The sequence below is a fragment of the Salvelinus namaycush genome, chromosome 18 (assembly GCF_016432855.1).
Source record: "Salvelinus namaycush isolate Seneca chromosome 18, SaNama_1.0, whole genome shotgun sequence".
Lineage (NCBI taxonomy): Eukaryota > Metazoa > Chordata > Actinopteri > Salmoniformes > Salmonidae > Salvelinus > Salvelinus namaycush.
Window position 1 is genome coordinate 25221558 of NC_052324.1, and position 18917 is coordinate 25240474.

General features: G+C 42.6%; 1 protein-coding gene across 5 annotated transcripts in view; it reads left to right on the top strand.

The window, feature by feature from the left end:
* Positions 1-12401, top strand: part of LOC120063258 (transport and Golgi organization 2 homolog) — a 28727-nt gene extending 16326 nt beyond the window's left edge. For 2 of the 5 annotated variants that reach the window (XM_039013521.1, XM_039013517.1), the window contains exons 5-9: positions 40-157; positions 7455-7522; positions 7738-7888; positions 10438-10542; positions 11166-12401. In XM_039013521.1, the coding sequence (XP_038869449.1) occupies positions 40-157; positions 7455-7522; positions 7738-7888; positions 10438-10542; positions 11166-11286 (563 nt within the window). In that variant the 3' untranslated portion in view covers positions 11287-12401. Of the gene's footprint in view, positions 1-39; positions 158-7454; positions 7523-7737; positions 7889-10437; positions 10580-11165 lie in introns of all 5 variants that reach the window. The other 3 variants (XM_039013520.1, XM_039013519.1, XM_039013522.1) reach the window with 3 other exon arrangements.
* The last annotated feature ends 6516 nt before the right edge of the window (positions 12402-18917 follow it).

Genomic DNA, 18917 nt, shown 5'->3' on the forward strand with positions numbered 1-18917 from the left:
TGTGAAAAGTAAGAATAATGTTGATTCTTTGTGTTGAAGGGTTCTTGGTGTCTAACTTCCTGACGGATCAGAGCCAGGACAGCTACTCCTACCTGAAGAGGGTGTCATCTGAGAGACATCTCTACAACGGCTTCAACCTCCTCACAGCTGAGTTCAAGTGAGTCAAGGGTTTGGGCAGACTGATCAAAACTAGAGAACATGGGATGGGTTGATGAATATTTTCGCTGAGGTTTGGCCTTACCAATCAATGCCCACTTCCTTATAGGACTCTGATTGACAATGCTGTCTCAATTATTTAATTTCCTAAGGTACAGCCAATACATGCAATTCGACCTCTAGCCCAAGGCACATAGCTCTCAGAGGATTTTCCACCTAGCCTGTCAGACGTTAACGTGTAGCTATTTCTAAACTGCTTATACCTGTCTATTCCTTTCCAAACCTCCATGACGTGTCTAGGGCTAGGAGTGGATTTGACACTGGGTATAATAAGTCTCTGTACACGTGTTCTCTCTGGATAAAAGGCATGAGCTATAGCCGCCCACTCTCTCACTCTCTCTCTCTCTCTCTCTCTCTCTCTCTCTCTCTCTCTCTCACACACTCTCACTCTCACACACTCGCTCTCTCTCTCACTCACTCACTCTCACTCTCACACACACACACACACAAAGTTTTATCAGTCTCCCTATCTTCACACACAGAAGAAACCTTGAGCTGAAGGGACCATTATTAGAATTCTGAGAGGACACATGTTAATTCTTTTTTTCTTTACCAGCCTGACTTATGAGGGTGAGTCAAAAGCTCTGTGATTTTTTTGAAAAAGGGAACCCAGACAATGTTAAAGATAGCTGACTTTGTCCCCTCCCTTTCTGTTTTCTCTCACTCTCTGCAGCAGACATGCGTGATTTAATTTGATGGACTTGCGTCGTAGACTAGAGAAAAAACCTAACTGGAACCTGCTGAAACTAAGACAGCTGTCATGAACGGGGGTTTATAGACATGCCATTGGCATGGCAACAGGGTTCTAGGTCTCATTTTGGAGGTCAGGGGGTTTAGGAACAACTTTTCCCACTTCCTGCTGGGGGATGCAGAGTTCTTCCTGTAGACAAGGTGTCCTGCGTCATATATCCTGCTAATATGGCCTAGGGCAGGAACGGCAAGGAATGAGAGCAACTCTCCCCTTTAATCCCCCTCCTCCGTTGTTTTCAGGTATTGTTCTTTTCTCTCCACCTATAAGCTTCTCTCCATTCTCTAAATGCATTGCGCTTATTATAGCAGGTAGAGCTCAGCAGGTCGTGTTTTGTTGTGTCGTAACAGCAAAGCTATTCAGGAATGCAAATTACCTCATTAAGACCAGGAGTTATGGTGCTTTCGGAAAGTATTCAGACCCCTTGACTTTCTCCATTTTGTTAGATTACAGCCTTATTCTAAATGTATTAAATTGTTTTTTTCCCCTCATCAATCTACACACAATACCCCATAATAACAAAGCAAAAAAAAGTTAAACCCAAAATAACTGAAATAACACATTTACGTAATTATTCAGACCCTTTACTCAGTACTTTGTTAAAGCACCTTTGGCAGTGATTACAGCCTCAAGTCTTCTTGGGTATGACGCTACAAGCTTGGCACACCTGTATTTGGGGTGTTTCTCCCATTCTCAGGTTGAATGGGAGCGTTGCAGCTATTTTCAAGTGTCTCCAGAGATGTTCAATCCGGGCTCTGGATGGGCCACTCCCGAAGCCACTCACTCTTGGCTGTGTCCTTAGGGTCATTGTCCTGTTGGAAGGTTAACCTTTGCCCCAGTCTGAGGTCCTGAGGGCTCTGGAGCAGGTTCTCATCAATGATCTTTCTGTGCTCTGTTCATCTTTGCCTCGATCCAGACTAGTCTCCCAGTCCCTGCCGCTGAAAACATCCCCACAGCATGATGCTTCCACCACCATGCTTCACCGTAGGGATGGTGCCTGGTTTCCTCCAGGCGTGATGCTTGGCATTCAGGCCAAAGAGTTTAATCTTGGTTTCATCAGACCAGAGAATCTTGTTTCTCATGGTCTGAGAGTCTTTAGGTGCTTTTGGCAAACTCCAAGATGGTGGTCACTCTACCACAAAGGCCTGATTGGTGGAGTGCTGCAGGGATGGTTGTCCTTCTGGAAGGTTTCTCCTATCTCCACAGAGGAACTCTAGAGCTCTGTCAGAGTGACCATCGGGTTCTTGGTGACCAAGGCCCTTCTCCCCTGATTGCTCAGTTTGGCTGGGCGGCCAGCTCTAGGAAGTCTCTTGGTGTTTTCAAACTTCTTCCAATTAAGAATGATGGAGGCCACTGTGTTCTTGGGGACCTTCAATGCTGCAGACATTTTTTGGTACCCTTCCCCAGATCTGTGCCTCGACACAATCCTGTCTCGGATCTCTTCGGACAATTCCTTTTACCTCATGGCTTGGTTTTTGCTCTGACATGCACTGTCAACTGTGGGATCTTATATAGACAGGTGTGTGGCTATTCAAGTCATGTCCAATCTATTAAATTTACCACAGGTGGAATCCAATCAAGTTGTAGAAACATCTCAAGGATGATCAATGGAAACAGGATGCACCTGAGCTCAATTTCGAGTCTCATAGCAAAGAGTCTGAATACTTATGTAAAATGTTTTTTCTGTCTTTTTATTTTTAATTTGCAAACACCTGTCATTATGGCGTATTGTGTGTAGATTGCTGAGGATTTTTTTTATTGAATCCATTTTAGAATAAGGCTGTAATGTAACAATGCGGAAAAAGTCAAGGGGTCTGAATACTTTCCAAAGGCACTTTGTCCGTGTTTGGCTGCTGCCCCTGCGGTAAGAGACTTAACGAAAGGAGACATCACTGCCACTATAAATGTACACGCACTTACACACACACACACACACACACACACACACACACACACACACACATGAGATGAGATGTCAGCTGAGAGAGAGCAACAAGCAATATGTGTTTATTTGATGATGTATGCTCTGGGTCTGAATCACTCCATCCCTTTGTCTGCCTGGGCCTGTGGAGCCTCCTGTAGACCCACAACTAGATGTATGGATGCTGACAGATGGGACACCATGGTACGCAACGCCATAATAAAACAGACAAGGGATTGCAGCTGCTGTGACTGTCATGTATTTGTTTGTAGACCTTTTTAATAAAGGCTCATTATAGAGCTATTAGTTTCCCCCTCTGCACAGTGAAACAGCAGTGATGTGTGTTGGTTAGAGACAACCCAGAGGAAATACTGTCTGTCTGTGGCTGCTCTTTCTCTGAAACGATAGTTGCGTCTTGTCTCTTGCATACAGAGGAGGCCCTTTATTACAATCAGTGGATTTCTCATCCATCCTTAACCAATGACGTGACGGTTTATGATTTGGGGGTGAATGGCTATGTGGGACAAGATGTGTGGCGGCCATTTTAAACATCATCTCTATTTCTTCCTGTTGTTGTCAAGTTCTCCCTAGGAGAGGTGGGTGTGGAGTCGGGCGCAGGAGAGTAAGAATTGCAAGAAGGGTGTTTATTTACAAGTCCATCAAGAACAGGCACAGGACCACAACAGCAGCCACTAAAAAACAGGAACGCAGTCCAGAAAAAACACCTGTTCAACAAACCAAACGCAACCCAAACAAATGACAGATACACAAACAATCCCGCATAAAACCTAGAGGGTAGGGTGAGATTAAATACCCCACTGATTAACCTAAACTAGACACAGGTGAACAACAAGACAGACAAAATCAAACGAAAAAGAAAAGGGATCGGTGGCAGCTAGTAGACCGGCGACGACGACCGCCGAGCGCCGCCCGAACAGGGAGAGGAGCCACCTTCGGTGGAAGTCTTGACAGTTGTATAATGTTTATACTCATCGTCATGGGGATGCACTAATAGGAAAGGCATATACTTGTGTATTTATCACCCAACTGAATAAAAATGTTAATCTCTCAACTTCAAATCTGTATTGGCATGATTTATATTACGCCTTCCCTTAATTATGTTGCTTGTAAAACCAATATTGCCTTGATTAATAATCCATAGCTCCGTCGTTGGGTTTGCATTCTTTCAATTCAGTTGATATCTTTGCATGCATTTGTTTCCTCTCTGACTGAGCCTTGGCGGAACTAAAGATGTATATTTCAAATGTATCATCTCTCAACTTTTTATCTCAAATGCCCTCAATTTAATGTTGTTAGCACTGACCCTGAAGAAGGCACATTGATGCCGAAACGTTGGTGTTTTTTTTACCCAATACTGGGAGGTTATATTTATGGAGTGTGCGCCTCTTTGTTTTTATAGCACTGACAGCCAAGCAGCTGTAATATTTATTCATTCAAGACTGTGGTGGTAGAAGATTATCCCTTTATTCAGGAGCAAAGACTCCCTCAGACTCTTAACTGTCATCTCATGACATCCCACAATGCAATTCCATTTTTTGGCAGGTTTTTTGTTTTTCCTTTTAAGAAGAAAAACAGCAGTAGATCAGATCGCAGCAGCATTTCTCAGATGGTTTCCGTGGTGTATGGTCCATTTTAATTTTGATGAGTAACAGTAATGCATATTCTCTTAGTCTCACCCAAAGGCAGTATCCTATCCTCAGCTAAAGCAAAAACAAATGAGTTACTTAGCTGAGCTCTGCATCTAGAGCATGGAATGGCTCTTCAGTGCCCATGTGTTAAACTAGATGCCTTAAAATCAAATCAAGTTTATTTTATATAGCCCTTCGTACATCAGCTAATATCTCGAAGTGCTGTACAGAAACCCAGCCTAAAAGCCCAAACAGCAAGCAATGCAGGTGTAGAAGCACGGCGGCTAGGAAAAAACTCCCTAGAAAGGCCAAAACCTAGGAAGAAACCTAGAGAGGAACCAGGCTATGAGGGGTGGCCAGTCCTCTTCTGGCTGTGCCGGGTGGAGATTATAACAGAACATGGCCAAAATGTTCATAAATGACCAGCATGGTCAAATAATAATCAGGAATAAATGTCAGTTGGCTTTTCATAGCCGATCATTAAGAGTTGAAAACAGCAGGTCTGGGACAGGTAGCACGTCCGGTGGACAGGTCAGGGTTCCATAACCGCAGGCAGAACAGTTGAAACTGGAACAGCAGCAAGGCCAGGTGGACTGGGGACAGCAAGGAGTCATCATGCCCGGTAGTCCTGACGCATGGTGCTAGGGCTCAGGTCCTCCGAGAGAGAGAAAGAAAGAGAGAAGGAGAGAATTAGAGAGAGCATACTTAAATTCACACAGGACACTGGATAAGACAGAAGAAAGAAGTAATAGTTCATTTTGGCTCTGAAATGTTTGGGACCATGTTTGGAAATCGGCAGTGTTCAAAAAGCATCTGCTCTGCATCCCTTCAACTTTCAGCTACTTTGTCTAATTTACCAAGATGTTGTAATGGTATTCTGATTATATACAGGCAATTTGAGTTGACCTGGGAGATTCCATTAAGTTTTAAAGACCCCGGTTCTTTCCTTAACACAGCTGAAGTTGACTGGCTTTTCTTTGTTCACAGAGTAACTAGGACGTGACGGTCAGATCAGATGTTGCTATGGGTGGTCTTTCTGTTGGGATTAGAGCTGCTGTCTTTCTGTTGGGATTAGAGCTGCTGGCTAAACAGTCAGCTGTTTAGCCCTCATGAAATGCATAAAACTGCATCAAAGAAATTGTTTACCCTTGGACTTGCCTAGATACCTCAGACCCCACTGGTGGTTATAAATGCCGATTCAACCAATGTCAAAAACATCAGCAAGCTCGGCACAGCAGCAAGGCGCAAAATAAGGCACTACTTAAACACTTCAGAATAATGGACTGCATTCCATTAAAACAAATATACTATCCTGCATGGGGATTATCATTCTGGCCAGCTAGATCTTCAAAGTGCTGTTTCTAAAGCTTCACAGAGAACTTCCTCTTCCCGTTGGTTTGTTCACGCTGCCCAGTGCTAGCTGCCACCTCCCATGGTTTCGTCATCTCAGCTCAAATCTCCATGCAGCAGAAATTTAGGTTTTGATATTCACATACTCTGGCAAGAATATCAGAAATACTTCTTTCCATTGTGCTTTTGGGTGAGACTATTGAGCTTAGACCTCAATGTGTCCAAACAATATGTGAGTATTTGTCTGGGTTGGGACCGAGAGTAATCTTCACAAATAGCTCCATCTCTCCACAGCCCAATGAGCCCAAAGCACCATTTGGTCACCTCTCTGTAGGTTTGCAGTTTTATATACATATCAAGAGAGGGGTTATTTGTGAAGAAGAGTATCAAAACCGAGTCGTCAACAGGCAGTGAAGCTGCAAATATTGTACCCATGGAAGGAAGCTACAAGACGATAATATGCAACAAAGTAACAAAATGGTTTCTGTCATTACTGTAGTTACCAGCAGTTACATTGCCAAAAGTTGTTGTATCATTCTGGTTTGGCTTTCATCGGCTAGACTTTGATATTGTTTGGTTTTACTAGCACACTGACTTACTGGCCTTTTTTAAATTCCTCTGCCCTAGGACATTTACACCAGATGAGAAGTGGTAACACAAACAGATACCCTTTGCAAATGAGCAAGGTCTACTCTTTTCCCAGCTTAATTGCTTATTGCGGCATAAACAAATTTACAAGCTCGGACAGGCAAATTACCTTCTAATTAATTGGAAGAGATAAGCATTTAGCAGACAGCGGAACCCCTCATGTCAGACATTTGATTTTGTCAGTCCCTCTGTCAGTGGCTTTTTGTAGATGTTATTATCAAACAATTCTCAATCTCATGCCGGGAGAGTAATCTTCTCTCTTCTCATATAGCGCTTTAGAAGAAGCGCAACTCGGGGATGGAAACAGGAAACAGTTAAGACTTTGATGTATTTAACTTTTGACCCTGGCCACTGACTCCACAGATCAGAGCCATAGCAGGTATCTGGATACCTGTCTGGAGGTTAGATATTGATGCAGTGTTGCACCAGTCTACACATTTGACTGATGATGCTACTGATGGCTGTCAGAAACAACTGACAAGGCAATTAATTCACTTTCAACACTTGTGTTGGTTGTAATTCATTCATTCATTTTCCTGTACTGCAGTTGAAAAGACTTTCATGTCGGAGAGGCGTTCCAAATAGAAGTAGGATCTCTTTTCAGCCAGGGCAGGAGAGACGTAAACAGACTCGAGGTCTAGTTAGACTGGAGGACGATTTGCAACGGCCTACTGTTTAATTTATTTTTGTATTTTTTTGAAAAATCACCTCATCTGATTGCCATCTATTGCTACAATTTACCATTGTCTAGTTTTTATTTGGCATTTCAATTTCCTTTACAAATGCAGCGGCTCCATTAATCGCTGCAAAGCTGAGCAGGAAATAATAGCAAATTGTATAAAGGATGACCCTCACAATTAAACAGAACTTTAATCGGTCACCAACTTGCATGTGTAATTTCCTCTCATGGTGTCCAATGCAGGGCCAAAGAAGACACTATGTGTTACTATGGAAACAGAGGCAACACCGAACCCATCCATCTAAATCCAGGTCTGCATTTCTTTCATGTGGAATTGCTTTTGCATTAATATACATGTTTGTGCGTGTGTGTGTATAATTATACTATATTCTATCATTGCACCATACAAGCATGCAGGATTTTGACTATGAGCCTATGCCTCTGTATGTGAGTGCATGTTTTGGGGGATAACATGCACATTTTGTAGGAATCTCTGTTCTCTAGCAATGCTGTGTGTCTGCTACAGCAGGAATCTATGGTTTGAGTAACTCCCTGTTGGAGACCCCGTGGAGGAAGCTGCAGCATGGGAAGAGACTGTTCACCAGTGTAGTGAACCAACCCTTGCCCTGTGACGTTCTGGTCCATGACCTGCTAAACGTCCTCAACAACGAGGAGCTGTGAGTTTACCACACACTCGCTATCAATAACACAGTAAATTCTTCATCAATACATGTACATGCACACTCAAAACACTAAACATGAAGACACACACCTGCACAATGTGCAGTTCAGTTTACATTTTGAAGCGGTCAATGTGACATGGCATAATCTACATTAAAACATATACCTACAGTACCAGTCAAAAGTTTGGACACACCTTCTCATTCAAGGGTTTTTCTTTATTTTTACTATTTTCTACATTGTAGAATAATAGTGAAGACATCAAAACTATGAAATAACACATATGGAATCATATCGTAACTCAAAAAGTGTTCAACAAATCAAAATATATTTGAGATTCTTCAAAGTAGCCACCCTTTGCCTTGATGACAGCTTTGCGCACTCTTGGCATTCTGTCAACCAGCTTCATGAGGTAGTCACCTGGAATGCATTTCAATTAACAGGTGTGCCTTGTTAAACGTTCATTTGTGGAATTTCTTTCCTTTCCTTCTTTTTCAGTTGTGTTGTGACAAGATAGGGGTGGTACCTTGGGCTCCCGAGTAGTGCAGCGGCCTAAGGCACTGCATCTCAGTGCTAGAGGCGTCACTACAGACCCTGGTTTGATTCCAGGCTGTATCACAATTGGACCAGCGTTGTTAGGGTTTGGCCGGGGTAGGCCGTCATTGTAAATAAGAATTTGTTCTTAACTGACTTGCTTAGATAAATAAACGTTAAATTAAAAATAAATAAAAATACAGAAGATAGCCCTATTTGGTAAAAGACCAAGTCCATATTATTGCAAGAATAGCTCAAATAAGCAAAGAGAAACAACAGTCCATCATTACTTTGAAAGTTTCTTCAAGTGCAGTCGCAAAAACCATCAAGCGCTGATGAAACTGGCTCTCGTGAGGACCGCCACAGGAAAGGAAGACACAGAGTTACCTCTGCTGCAGAGGATAAGTTCATTAGAGTTAACTGCACCTCAGATTGCAGCCCAAATAAATGCTTCATAGAGTTCAAGTAACAGACACATCTCAACATCAACTGTTCAGAGGAGACTGCAGAATCAGGCCTTCATGGTCTAATTGCTGCAAAGAAACCACTACTAAAGGACACTAAAAAGAAGAGACTTGACTTGGGCCAAGAAACACAAGCAATGGACATTAGACCTGTGTAAATCTGTCCTTTAGTCTGATGAGTACAAATGTGAGATTTTTGGTTCCAACCGCTGTGTCTTTGTGAGACGCAGAGAAGGTGAACAGATGACCTCTGCATCTGTGGTTCCCACCGTAAAGCATGGAGGAGGAGGTGTGGGGGTGCTTTGCTGGTGACACTGTCTGTGATTTATTTAGAATTCAAGGCACACTCAACCAGCATGGCTACCACAGCATTTTGCAGCGATACGCCATCCCATCTGGTTTGTGCTTAGTGGGACTATCATTTGTTTTTCAACAGGACATTGACCCAAAACACTCCTCCAGGCTGTGTAAGGGCTATTTAACCAAGAAGGAGAGTGATGGTGTGCTGCATCAGATGACCTGGCCTCCACAATCCCCCGACCTCAACCCAATTAAGATGGTTTGGGGTGAGTTGGACCGCAGAGTGAAGGAAAAGCAGCCAACAAGTGCTCAGAATATGTGGGAACTCCTTCAAGACTGTTGGAAAAGCATTCCAGGTGAAGCTGGTTGAGAGAATGCCAAGAGTGTGCAAAGCTTTCATCAAAGCAAAGGGTGGCTACTTTGAAGAATCACAAATATAAAATATATTTAGATTTGTTTAACACTTTTTGGTTACTACATGATTCCATATGTGTTATTTCATAGTTTTGATGTCTTCACTCTTATTCTACAATGTAAAAATAAAGAAAAACCATTGAATGAGTATGTGTGTCCAAGCTTTTGACTGGTACTGTACATACTCACTGTCACTCGTAAGATATTTGGTAGTAACTTACAAGGACATGTAAATGTGTCTGAGGGTAACACTTCTGCACATTTACTAAGGCTATAAATATGCTTACTCATTATTGGTTTGCGAGTACCACAGGTGGACATTCAACATGGCTACATGGGGATCGAACGTGAACACCACTTGACTAAGAGAACATATAGTCCTGCACACATTACATGAATGTGCAATTAGGAAAATAGTACACTGCTGTTGTTGGAATCTTGCTCTTTTATGTTGAATTAATTGCAAAGCTTTTAATCAGTTAACTTTTGCTCTCCACAGACTACGCCTACCTCACTCTCTTATAGGTTTATCAGCTCCACAATGTGCATTATGTAGTGCTGAAATGTATGTCCTATTATATAAGTAGTTTTTGAAACTTTCAGTTCAGTAGAAACGTTCTGTTCTGTTTTTCTCCATGGACCTGGTAACACTGAAGTTGGGCTAAATAGTTGTACTTTTTCCAATTGGTTCCAATCCAAAACTCTTAATTCATGAAGTTTGAGGGAGAAGTTGAGAACCGTATCTTTTCTGAAGGTACGCCCCTTTCTGTTCCAAATCTCTGTGACAGTCTGAGGAGGATTGAGTGAGAACGGTTTCTGTTTTTATTCTTTAGGAACACTCCTGACCCGGTTCAGGAGAGCCAGGGTGAAGGGTACAGCAGCCCCATGCTGCGGGTCCTGTCCTCCGTGTGTGTTCGATCCCCTCACTATGGCACAAGGTCAGAGTCCTCCCAGTCCATGACACCAATTAACTAGGTCAGACTCCTAGAGATACAATATAATACCAGAGTGTCTTTTGTGATAAACCTTGCCAATGTCCAACCTAGTGTTCTTATTTAATTCTGTGGTCAGAGTCCCATTCTGTGCTCCCAGTCCCACCAATTGGCTCTCCATTTATCATGCGGTGCCTGCCATCAGACATGAGGGCTGTGCTTGTGGGGTTTACAAGCAGGGACATATTCATAGGGCACCGAGGGAAATGAAAAGAATTGGTTCTTATTTGACAAATCCATTGTCGTCTTCATTTGTGCGCACCGTAGCAAAGGGCAGACGTTTTGCAACAAATTATTTTCTTATTGGACAAATCCAGTTAGTATCTCTCTGTTTCAGTCTGTTTAGCTCTGTTGCTGCATAATAATAACGCACCATACATCATACAGCTCCTCGTGCATATAATCTCATCTATAACCAGCATGCCCCTGGCCTCCAGTCTAGTGTGATAATGAAAGGTGATTAGGGAGCTCTTCCCCAGCATCACAATATGCGTTTTCCCCGTATTTAAGCCCCTGATCTCGTTTCACCCCTCTATTTATCTGATGTTTTGTGTCTCTGCCTTTTTCAGGACCAATACCATTATCCTCATAGACTCATCAGGGAACGTGACCTTCACAGAGCGCACCATGCTCAACTGTGACATCAGCCAATGGAGCACAAGCTCTTTCCAGTTCAAACTCAAGGACTGAAGATGGCTATATGGGAATTACACTGTGCCTTTCTGCATCCCTCCTCCTATCCATCCTCCCACAGCAAGCTCTGGTTACACCGTAGTGGAATGAACATTTTCCTTTTTTCATTTAAAATGGTGGTGGGAGAGTGAAATTATGGCACATGTTTGGAAAGAGTTTGATTTGCATTTGTCAAGTAGTTGTCTGGGAAATATATTTTAGCTTGGCTTAGACCTATGATTGTGTGAATTTATCAAATCATACATTATGGGTGTTATTTAATCTTAAATTATATCAAAGAACTTGCTATTCTTATTAAAATATTTTGCTTTGTGTGCTTAAAAAGTGGTTTTATTGCCAAAGAACAAATGTAATTTATCAAACTAAAATAATCTTTTTACATTTCACATTGCATCTATTTACTCAGCACTGGATTGCTGAGGAAGACGAGAACTAAAAGGTTGATACGTAATTTCTGGCTTCGTGGCTCAGACTGCCATCTTCTAGGCAAGTTGGTTAGTATCTCAAGAGTGTAAAATGGTAACACTCATAGAAGCAGCAGCAGCCATCACCTATCTGTATAAAAAGCTGTACAAATAATGACAGGTTTGATTTCCTAAATGTTCATCTCAGGTGTTATAACTTTCCTGTGACATAATTATGAAGGCGTATTACGACAGCCTGCCTTGTACTATAATAATTATCATTGCACCGGATTTTGACTTTGTGACCCAGGTTTGCTAGTTACAAGTAAATCACAGAGGAAAGGACTTTAAATGTTTTTTCTAAATGGTAAGCAAAGTGTTTTATTTTTATTTTTTCTGCCTTGTTCCACATACTGCATAGGAGAACAGATTGCCTTGCTGTGAAATAACTGAAAGGATTCCTTTTGTCACTCACACCTTCAGTGTTCTGTGGTTCTTACCCACTTTTTCTCTATGTATAACAGTCCGTTACTCTCACAAATTGTAATGACCATTTCAAATTTTGTGTGTTGATGTTGAGGATCCCAGTGGTTTTATGTAACTGACCGCAGGTATCCATAGAAGTATCGAAACCCCTGTTTACCATGTCACTGTTGTCTTGATATAAATTGTGAATAAAGTACTTTTTCATCTGTATTATAAACTCAATCTATATTGCAAATGTATAGTATTCTTTCAAGAATATATCTTATCAGCCAGTTTTTTATTAGACAATCACAAGCTTATTAAAGTGGGGCTCCCGAGTGGCGCAGCGGTCAAAGGCACTGTATCTCACTGCAGTCCCTGGTTCAAATCCAGGCTGCATCACATCCGGCTGTGATTGGGAGTCCCATAGGGTGGCACACAATTAGCCCAGCGTCGTCCAGGGTTGGCCGTCATTGTAAATAAGAATTTGTTCTTATCTGAATTGCCTAGTTAAATAAAGGTAAAAAATAATAATATATACATAAAAAAAAGCAATGTTGGTGTATGGTTGGTAACTGAATAAGCTGTGGTCATTGCAATGTTGATGTTTATATACTGAACAAAAATATAAACACACATGCAACAATTTCATAGATTTGACTGAGTTACAGTTCACATGAGGAAATTGGTTAATTTAAATTAATTCATAAGGCCCTAATCTATGGATTTCACTAATATGCATCTGTTAGTCACGTATACAGTGCCTTCGGAAACTATTCAGACCCCTTGACTTTTTCCATATTTTATTATGTTACAGCCTTATTCTAAAATGGATTAAATAAATACATTTTTTTGCAAATGTTATTAAATATTTTAAAAACATATACCTTATTTACATAAGTATTCAGACCTTTTGCTATGAGACTCGAAATTGAGCTCAGGTGCATCCTGTTTCCATTGATCATCCTTGAGATGTTTCTACAACTTCACTGGAGTCTACCTGTGGTAAATTCAATTGATTGGACATGATATGGAAAGGCACACACCTGTCTATATAGGGTCCCACAGTTGACAGTGCATGTCAGAGCAAAAACCAAGCCATGAGGTCGAAGGAATTGTCCATAGAGCTCCGAGACAGGATTGTGTCGAAGCACAGATCTGGGGAAGGGTACCAAATCATGTCTGCAGCATTGAAGGTCCCCAAGAACACAATGGCCTCCATCATTCTTAAATGGAAGAAGTTTGGAACCACCAAAACTCTAATTAGAGCTGGCCGCCCGGCCAAACTAAGCAATCGGGGAAGAAGGGCCTTGGTCAGGGAGGTGGCCAAGAACCCGATGGTTACTCTGACAGAGCTCTAGAGTTCCTCTGTGGAGATGGGAGAACTTTCCAGAAAGACAACCATCTCTGCAGCACTCAACCAATCAGGCCTTTGTGGTAGAGTGGCCAGACGGAAGCCACTCCTCAGTAAAAGGCACACAACAGCCCGCTTGGAGTTTGCCAAAAGGCACCTAGAGACTCTCAGACCATGAGAAACAAGATTCTCTGGTCTGATGGAACCAAGATTGAACTCTTTGGCCTGAATGCCAAGCATCACGTCCAGAGGAAACCTGGCACCATCCCTACGGTGAAGCATGGTGGTGGCAGCATCATGCTGTGGGGATGTTTTTCAGCGGCAGGGACTGAAGGACTAGTCAGGATCGAGGCAAAGATGAACGGAGCAAAGTACAGAGAGATCCTTGACGAAAACCTGCTCCAGAGGGCTCAGAACCTTAGACTGGGGCGAAGGTTCACCTTCCAACAGGACAACGACCCTAAGCACACAGCAAAGACAATGCAGGAGTGACTTCGGGACAAGTCTTTGAATGTCCTTGAGTGGCCCAGCCAGAGCCCGGACTTGAACCCGATCTAACATGTCTGGAGAGACATTAATCAATAACGTCACATACACGTTATTAGCAGATGTTATTGCGGGTGTAGCGAAATGGTTGTGCTTCTAGCTCCGACAGTGAAGTAGTATCAAATCAAATCTAATTTTATTGGTCACTTACACATGGTTAGCAGATGTTAATGCGAGTGTAGCGAAATGCTTGTGCTTCTAGTTCCGACCATGCAGGAATATCTAACAAGTAATTTAACAATTTCACAACTACCTTATACACACAAGTTTAAGGAATGAATAATGAATATGAATATGTACATATAAATATATGGCCGAACGGCATAGGCAAGATGCAGTAGATGGTATAGAGTACAGTATATACATATGAGATGAGTAATGTAGGGTATGTAAACATTATATAAAGTGGCATTGTTTAAAGTGACTAGTGATACATTTATTACATCCAATTTTTTATTATTAAAGTGGCTAGAGATTTGAGTCAGTATGTTGGCAGCAGCCACTCAATCTCAGCCACTCAATCTTAGTTTAACAGTCTGATGGCCTTGAGATAGAAGCTGTTTTTCAGTCTCTCTGTCCCAGCTTTGATGCACCTGTACTAATGATGCACCTGTACTAATGGATGATAGCGGGGTGAACAGGCAGTGGCTCAGGTGGTTGTTGTCCTTGATGATCTTTTTGGCCTTCCTGTGACATCGGGTGGTGTAGGTGTCTTGGAGGGCAGGTAGTTTGCCCCCGGTGATGCGTTGTGCAGACCTCACTACCCTCTGGAGAGCCTTGCAGTTGTGGGCGGAGCAGTTGCCGTACCAGGCGGTGATACAGCCCGACAGGATGCTCTCAATTGTGCATCTGTAAAAGTTTATGAGTGTTTTTGGTGACAAGCCAAATTTCTTCAGCCTCCTGAGGTTGAAGAGATGCTGTTGCGTCTTCTTCACCACGCTGTCAGTGTGGGTGGACCATTTCAGTTTGTCCGTGATGTGTACGCCGAAGAACTTAAAACTTTCCACCTTCTCCACTACTGTCCCGTCGATGTGGATGGGGGGTGCTCCCTCTGCTGTTTCCTGAAGTCCACGATCATCTCCTTTGTTTTGTTGACGTTGAGTGTGATGTTGTGTTCCTGACACCACACTCCGAGGGCCCTCACCTCCTCCCTGTAGGCCGTCTCGTTGTTGTTGGTAATCAAGCCTACCACTGTAGTGTCATCTGCAAACTTGATGATTGAGTTGGAGGCGAGAATGGCCACACAGTCATGGGTAAACAGGGAGTACAGGAGAGGGCTGAGAACGCACCCTTGTGGGGCCCCAGTGTTGAGGATCAGCGGGGTAGAGATGTTGTTTCCTACCCTCACCACCTGGGGGCGGCCCGTCAGAAAGTCCAGGACCCAGATGCACAGGGCGGGGTCGAGACCCAGGGTCTCGAGCTTAATGACGAGTTTGGAGGATACTATGGTGTTAAATGCTAGGCTGTAGTCAATGAACAGCATTCTTACATAGGTATTCCTCTTGTCCAGATGGGTTAGGGCGGTGTGATTGCGATTGCGTCGTCTGTGGACCTATTGGGGCGGTAAGCAAATTGGAGTGGGTCTAGGGTGTCAGGTAGGGTGGAGGTGATATGATCCTTGACTAGTCTCTCAAAGCACTTCATGATGACGGAAGTGAGTGCTACGGGCGATAGTCATTTAGCTCAGTTACCTTAGCTTTCTTGGGAACAGGAACAATGGCGGCCCTCTTGAAGCATGTAGTAACATCAGACTGGGATAGGGATTGATTGAATATGTCCGTAAACACACCAGCAAGCTGGTCTGCGCATGCTCTGAGGACGCGGCTAGGGATGCCGTCTGGGCCGGCAGCCTTGCGAGAGTTAACACGTTTAAATGTTTTACTCACATTAGCTGCGGTGAAGGAGAGTCCGCAGGTTTTGGTAGCGGGCCGTGTCGGTGGCACTGTATTGTCCTCAAAGCGAGCGAAGAAGTTGTTTAGTTTGTCTGGGAGCAAGACATCGGGGTCCGCGACGGGGCTGGTTTTCTTTTTGTAGTCCGTGATTGACTGTAGACCCTGCCACATTACTCTCGTGTCTGAGCCGACTATCGTTTTGGCAAGTCGGTTAGGACATCTACTTTGTGCATGACACAAGTCATTTTTCCAACAATTGTTTACAGATTATTTCACTTATAATTCACTGTATCACAATTCCAGTGGGTTAGAAGTTTACATAGACTAAGTTGACCGTGCCTTTAAACAGCTTGGAAAATTACAGAAGATGATGGCATGGCTTTAGAAGCGTCTGATAGGCTAATTGACATCATTTGAATCAATTGGAGGTGTACCTGTGGATGTATTTCAAGGCCTACCTTCAAACTCAGTGCCCTTTTGCTTGACATCATGGGAAAATCAAAAGAAATCAGCCAAGACCTCAGAAAACAAATTGTAGACCTCCACAAGTCTGGTTCATCCTTTCCAAACGCCTGAAGGTACCACGTGCATCTGTACAAACAATAGTACGCAAGTATAAACACCATGGGACCACGCAGCCGTCATACCGCTCAGGAAGGAGACGCGTCCTATCTCCTAGAGATGAACGTACTTTGGTGCGAAAAGTGCAAATCAATCCCAGAACAACAGCAAAGGACCTTGTGAAGATGCTGGAGAAAACAGGTACAAAAGTATCTATATCCACAATAAAACGAGTCCTATATCGACATAACCTGAAAGGTCGCTCAGCAAGGAAGAAGCCACTGCTCCAAAACCGCCATAAAAAAGCCAGACTACGGTTTGGAACTGCACATGGGGACAAAGATCGTACTTTTTGGAGAAATGTCCTCTGGTCTGATGAAACAAAAATATATAACTGTTTGGCCATAATGACCATCGTTATGTTTGGAGGAAAAAGGGGGAGGCTTGCAAGCCGAAGAACACCATCCCAACCGTGAAGCACGGGGTTGGCAGCCTCATGTTGTGGGGGTGCTTTGCTGCAGGAGGGCCTGGTGCACTTCACAAAATAGATGGCATCATGAGGGAGGAAAATGATGTGGATATATTGAAGCAACATCTCAAGACATCAGTCAGGAAGTTAAAGCTTGGTCGTAAATGGGTCTTCCAAATGGACAATGACCCCAAGCATACTTCCAAAGTTGTGGCAAAATGGCTTTAGGACAACAAACTCAAGGTATTGGAGTGGCCATCACAAAGCCCTGATCGCAATCCTATAGAAATGGGGGGGCAGAACTAAAAAAGCGTGTGCAAGCAAGGAGGCCTACAAACCTGAGTCAGTTACACTGAAGGCTACCCGAAACGTTTGACCCAAGTTAAACAATTTAAAGGCAATGCTACCAAATACTAATTGAGTGTATGTAAACTTCTGACCCACTGGGAATGTGATGAAAGAAATAAAAGCTGAAATAAATCATTCTCTCTACTATTATTCTGACATTTCACATTCTTAAAATAAAGTGGTGATCCTAACTGACCAAAGACAGGGAATTTTTACTAGGATTAAATGTCAGGAATTGTGAAAAACGGAGTTTAAATGCATTTGGCTAAGGTGTATGTAAACTTCCGACTTCAACTGTACATATGGACAAACGATGTCGGAGCGGAGTGGACTAAGATAGAGTAGAATAGTATAAAATACAGTTTTTACATATGAGATGAAAAATGCCAGATATGTAAATATTAAGTGACTAAGATACCGTAGAATAGAATACTGTATATACATGAGATGAGTAATGCAAGATATGTAAAAACTAAGTGACTAAGATACCATAGAATAGTATAGAATACAGTATATACATATGAGATTAGTAATGCCAGATATGTAAACATTATTAAAGTGACTAGTGATCCGTTCCTTTAAGTAGCCAGTGATTTCTAGTCTATGCCTATAGGCAGCAGCCTCTCATGTGCTAGTGATGGCTGTTTAACAGTCTGATGGCCTTGAGATAGAAGCTTAAAATAGCTGTGCAGCAACGCTCCCCATCCAACCTGACAGAGCTTGAGAGGATCTGCAGAAAAGAATGGGAGAAACTCCCCAAATCAGGTGTGCTAACCTTGTAGCCTCATACCCAAGAAGAATCGAGGCTGTAATTGCTGCCAAAGGTGCTTCAATAAAGTACTGAGTAAAGGGTCTGAATACTTATGTAAAAATGATATTTCATTTTTATTATTAAAAGATTAGCAAGCATTTCTAAGAACCTGTTTTTGCTCTGCCATTGTGGGGTAATGTGTGTAAAAGCAATTTAATACATTTTAGAATAAGGCTGTAATCTAACAAAATGTGGAAAAAGTCAATGGGTCTGAATACTTTCCGATGGCACTGTACCTTAAAAAAAAAAAATTGCCTTGCAATGGGCCTCAGGATCTCATCACGGTATTTTTGTGCATTCAAATTGACATTGATAAAATGCAATTGTAGCTTATGTCTGCCCATACCATAACCCCACCGCTACCATGGGGCACTCTGTTCACAATGTTGAGATCAGCAAACCGCTCGCCCACACGACGCCATACTCGTGTTCTCCGGTTGTAAGGCCGGTTGGACGTACTGCCAAATTTTCTAAACAAAGTTGGAGGCGGCTTATGGTAGAGACATTAACATTCAATTATCTGGCAACAGCTCTGGTGGAAATTCATACAGTCAGCATGCCAATTACATAATCCCTCAAAACTTGAGACATCTGTGGCATTGTGTTGTGTGACAAAACGGCACATTTTAGAGTGGCTTTTTATTGCCCCCAGCACAAGGTGCACCTGTGTAATGATCATGCTATTTAATCAGTTTCTAGATATGCCACATCTGTCAGGTGTATGGATTATCTTGGCAAAGGAGAAATGCTCACCAACAGGGATGTAAATAAATTTGTG